This window comes from Apaloderma vittatum, unplaced genomic scaffold (assembly GCF_000703405.1).
Source record: "Apaloderma vittatum isolate BGI_N311 unplaced genomic scaffold, ASM70340v1 scaffold41236, whole genome shotgun sequence".
Classification (NCBI taxonomy): domain Eukaryota; kingdom Metazoa; phylum Chordata; class Aves; order Trogoniformes; family Trogonidae; genus Apaloderma; species Apaloderma vittatum.
The window spans coordinates 6,453-11,777 of NW_009722035.1; the positions used below are offsets into that span (position 1 = coordinate 6,453).

At 43.3% G+C, this 5,325-nt stretch overlaps 1 protein-coding gene across 1 annotated transcript in view; it reads left to right on the forward strand.

The window, feature by feature from the left end:
• LOC104275595 (trinucleotide repeat-containing gene 6C protein-like) overlaps positions 1-5,325 on the forward strand; it is a gene marked incomplete at its 3' end in the record, with an annotated part of 16,075 nt that overhangs the window by 6,118 nt on the left and 4,632 nt on the right. Inside the window, 1 exon segment of the mRNA XM_009871596.1 lies at positions 5,256-5,324. Coding sequence (XP_009869898.1) covers positions 5,256-5,324 — 69 coding nt within the window.

Below are 5,325 nucleotides of genomic sequence, written 5' to 3' on the forward strand. Positions count from 1 at the left end.
TAGTGCTGTGTGCCTGCCTCACCAGATACAACTAGTTGCAACAGGGCAAGTTTAGGCTGGACATTAGGAAGAAATTCCTCACAGAAAGAGTGGTCAGACGCTGGAACAGACTGCCTGGGGAGGGGGTTGAGTCGCCACCCCTGGATGTGTTCAAGTGTCGTTTAGATGTGGTGTTGGGTGATGTGGTTTAGGGGTGAACTTGTAGTGTAGGGTCAGTGATTGGACTCAGTGATCCCAAGGGGCTTTTCCAACCTGAATTGTTCTATGATTCTGTGAATGACGGATTGTGTTCCCGTGCAAGAAGGGACGTGTGGTATCGCTGTAAGGTGGCACAGTCACGTGTCCTGAAAGCAAGGAAGTGGCTTTTTCGATTTTGTGGCACAGAACTAGTGAGCTGCTGGCAGAGGAGCAGCCATCGCTTTGGGGTTTTAGGTCTGTCCTGTATTAGTTTAGGAATGGAGGCCAAGTTACAGTCTTGTCATTCAAGTTGTCACCCATCCCCCGAAGTTCTCAGAATTCTTTGAATACGGAACGTAAAAGCTGTTGATGGGAAGCAGATGCTGGTGCACACTTGATGAAAATGCATAATGCTCTAAGGAGTTTCTTTTTCTATTAAAAAACACACAGGGGGATGTGGGAGGAGATAGATAATACGATAAACATAGTCCTCTCTGGTCGTAGGAGCTTACTCCCAAACCACTGGGGAGGATTTTTAGAAAGGTGAGCAGAAAGCTAGCGGTTTAGATTAAGATTCAGTTTTTATGTAAATTACTTGTGCAAGAAGTGAGACAAGATTTTGCAAGCAGGGGTGACTTTTAAAAGAGAGATTTTTGCATCACAAACGGCACCAGGTCCTTGCTCCAAATGCTGGGGAGTGGGCTCGGTGCTTTCGTTTTCCCATCAGGTGGGTTCCACCGCAGGAAAGAAACAACAAAATGTAACATAGACTTCCCTGTGGGTATTTTAGGTCAAAAATTAAGGTCTTTTGTGGTTCAGAGAGAGCAAGGAGCTTAAGTTTTAAAAAGACTGAACCGAGTCTAAATTCTGAAAGCTCTGAACATCTCTCTGTTGCTCTTAGAATCCTGTGCCTTTGTCTCAGTGGCAGCTTCAGTGTCATTCACAGCGTGTAATTTCTGTGAAACAGGGCAAGTGATGCATTTTCCTTACTTTGAATTTCGGATTTGAAACGAGATCGGCTTCGATCTTCTTTAGGATACCCATGGAAAAACCTAAAACCCTGTTGTGGGTGCTCAGCCCTTGAGCAGCCGAGTTCTGGGGCGCGGGCAGGTGACGCTGAGGACGCTGCCCTCGGTTTTCCCACAGGGTTGATCTTGTTGCTGAAAGCCCCGTAGGAGCTGCCTTAACGCCGAGTGATTGTCGGAAGCCGTGGGGCTGCACTGGCAGAGCTGGAACACCTTTCAGCACATTACAGCTTGAACGGTTAAGGGTTACAGGTGACTCTTAAATACATGCCTAACCCTCCCGTTTACACACTCCATAGCTTATTTCTTTTCTATTATTAGCAGACGGAAGGAGTAACTATTTAGTGAACAATCTCTTTTCTCCTTAATTTTTTCCTTTTTCATCTACATACGGTTCTAATACTTTGGTTTGCCTGTATTGTAGTCATATGCTCTGGTATTTATCATGGACCAAGCAACTTCAAGGAAAACAATTTCTGCCATCCAAATGGCTGGAGGGTTATTTTGAGGAGAAACAACTGCATCCTGCCACAGCTTCGTTAACATTTCACTTTCCCCTGAGGATTTCCTGTTGGCCGTGGCCCAATGTTAATTATGTTTTTATTTCTATAAAACAAAGCTCTGCCAATGTGTCCATGTTTATTACTCGCTGTGATCTTTTTGTTTCTTGCAATTCTAACAGTGTTTAAAAACTTTGGTATTAAAATCTCACTTTCTTGCCAAAGAACCCTTTAACGAAGCTCATTCTGTTGCAAAACAACATTCTTGTGGGTCTGGGTGTTTTTTTTTAAGGCACAGAGCTTTTTCTCAGGAAAGCCCTAAATGTGTAGTATTTTCATAAAGAAAACGAATTTTCATTGAGCAGAAGAATTTTTGAAAACATTAGAGATTTTGATACCACTGTGAAGGGGTTTTCCTTCCAACCAGCTGTGTAAAGGGACTTAAAAAGTAGCTCCTTGCGTTCATTCAAGCCCTCTGTAACACCCTTTGTGAGCTGCCTTTACAGCGAGGTGGGCATCATCCCCCTGCCAGAGATGAGCTCTTGGGGCTCTAAACTCTCCGAACTCGTATTTTGCCCGTGTCCAGCAGTGTACTGACTGGGTTGTTTAAAAAAAAAAAGAAATCAAGGAAAAAACCTTGTTTACCTTTTTTTTTTCTCCTGTATCTGTTGAAGGATGCAAAGTAAATTTCTTCTTTCACCCGTAGAACTTCACATCATCATTCCAAAATGTACCTTTATTCATACATTTGAAGTTTCTGCAGTAGTGATACGGAGCCGTGAAACGGTGGCACAGAGATAGTGCCGCTCAGACAGCAGCTCCCCAACCCAGAGGGGAACACGGGTTCGTAATTCAGAAGTGCTCTGGAATTTACTTACAGGTTGGGGTTTGCAGCGCTCCAGCAGCCCTTCAGGTTTTACGTACTAATTTCCTGCATTTAATTTGATCTGTTAAGATAGTTTTGAAAACTGAAGTGAAACATTACGTACTTGCAGGTGTTCCCTTTTAGTAAAGGCTGGCTCCCTCGCTGTTTGTAATCCCGTATTATTTACTGCTCAGCGCATTTAAAGCACTTAACTCAAAATAACTTGGACGTTACACATCTGTGGCCTTTAATCAGTGTTGTTGGATTTGTAGTAAAGAGCAACAGAAGAACCAGTTCTTTTGAGCTTTTTATTCTACAACCTGGCACGCTTTGTCTTTTCAAGATGCGAGTTGTGTTTTAAGGCTGATTTCGCAAACTGAGTTGCCTAGAGTTTCCAGTATAGCTTGCGTGGACTCAGGGGAATATCAGTATTCTGCACTCTCCCTGTTTGTATTTGTATTCTGGTCGGTGCTTTAGAGATGTTTTGTTTTCTGTTTCATTCGCCTGCAGTTAATCTTTCTCAGATGCCAATATGATTAAATACACACGGTTGTCTGACAAGGTCGCCTCCTGAGCAGTGAGGCAGAAATTCAAATAAAGCGTCCCTTAAATGAAGTTGGCTTAATGATACAAACAGAAACCTTGAATAAGGATTTTAGGTGTAAGGCGGTTGTCGTGTTAAGTAGAAGTGCGCTTAGATACGTACGTGTGTGTTCTGGGCGTTTTGCTGTGCACACTCTGAAATAACCAGAGATGTACAACACCTTGGCAGAGCTTACAGCACAGGATTGTAGTTTCAAATGAAACAGCGACGTTTTGGGTTGCTTTTAAAACACAATTAATCTTGCTGGTATGAAAAGAGCTGTAGGAAGCTCCATGTTCCTGAGCAGGTAGGGTGAGTTGGGATGTTTTATGTTTCCCATCACATGCACTTTGATCAGCGTGTGAGAGAACTTACTTTAAGAAATAGAGCCTAAAATTAGTCTAACATAGCAGTGCTGGGGCGGTGCACAGACCCAAGCCCACCTCTTTGAAAGGAATTTGTTTCTCTGCTGGCCAGTGTTTGAATTATTATTGACCATGGATGTTGCCTGTGGTTTCTAGTAACAAAAATTCTCTTGAAGTTACCGAGTTTGGCAAAGACGTGTTGCTCAATGCAACACTATTGCTTAGTTAAGGTATTTTTTTGGTTGTTTTGGCAACTTCCATGCCATTGTCTACCTACTTTAGGTGTCAGTTTGTTCAGCAAATGTTATACTCCTGCTCTTTGAAACCTTTCCAGAATATTTTTACGGACAGCGTTGGCGAGCAAGAAAGAACAGCGCTGCAGCTGAGTAGACATCTAGTCCTTCAAATGATACTTTCTTTTTTCTCTGATACTTTCTTTTGCCTTTAGTAGCAAACCCAAGTTTCTTCCTTACCAACCCTGGTTCCGTGCTGTGAGCTGCCAGAAGTCACGGATTTGACAGGGCAATAGCTGATTGAAGTAACATACACAGACTTAATATTCTTAGTCTCCAGTGAAGAGAGAACAAGTTCCTAAATTAGCAGCCTGCCTCACGGTGCGGGTTTTAGGCAGACTGAATTCTGCAGTACGTGTTGAGGTCTCGGCTGTTGTGTAATGAAATGCTTTTTGTGAGAATTGTAGAAAAACAGGTTAATATCAGGTATATGTAAAACCTTTCTTGCCTGTTATCTTTTGAATGTATCTGTTATGTATCGTGCCTGTTATGTACCTTTTGAATATTTAAAAAGAATACCTTGAACTTCATCTGTGATCCAAATCTATCTCTAAAGAAAAAACTTGTGAAGAAGTAATGGTTGTTTTAAATTCAGCTCACGCTTCTGCTCTCTTGGTCTGTGTTGCTCTTCAGGACACAGAAGCTCTCTGGCTGTTCCTGGCACATTCCACTTCGGTGCTGAAATCGGTGTCATATGGATTTAAGCGCATTACAGTCAAGCCAAGCCAGACTAAGACTGCTTCTTTCTAGTAGCTTACGTCTTTCAACGAGTTAAAATAATACTCTGTAGGAAAACAGACTTCTACCTGCTGTTCCTCGTGATTTGACTATAGAATCTAATTGCAGTCTTGTCTGGTTCCCCTCTAAAATCATATGTGTTGTATAATGTAGAGGATCAATGAGTTATGTAGGGAACACGCACGACCACAGGCTGAATAAAAGCTGTAAGGAGGGCGTAGGGCACGTGTCATCTGCATGGCAGCCAACGCCAGCTTACTCGTAGGACGCAAGAGAAGGTATTTGATAACTTGTAAATAGTTAAAAGGAATTAAAATAGCTTAAAATCTTTCAGTGGAGCAAGACCTAGCTCAGATTTGGGTTCTGGTCTCCCGTGCTCCCCGAGCCCTGTGCTGGGCAGTCGTGGGGAAAGCAGCGGCTCCCTGGGACCAGCCCTGGTGCTCACGGGGCAGCCTGGCTGCTCCTGGCCCTCTCTAAAGAGTCCTCTTTCTGTGTGGATAACCTGGTGTTACTATTCAATTAAGAAAAAGACTTTTGAGACCAAATCAAAGGGATTTGGGGCTTTACCTGCTTGTTTAGAATCACTGTGTGTACTTACTGCTCACGCACTTTCTGGACGAGCACGTTAATATCATGTCTGTCTTTGAAATCATCCACAGAAGAAACCTTTCCCCTCATCACTGTTCTTCTCTCCTTGCCCTTGCTTCAGCAGGCTGGGGAGAAATGCCTACTGTCCACACAAAGACCGAAGCTTCGTGGGGAGAGCCGTCGTCCCCTTC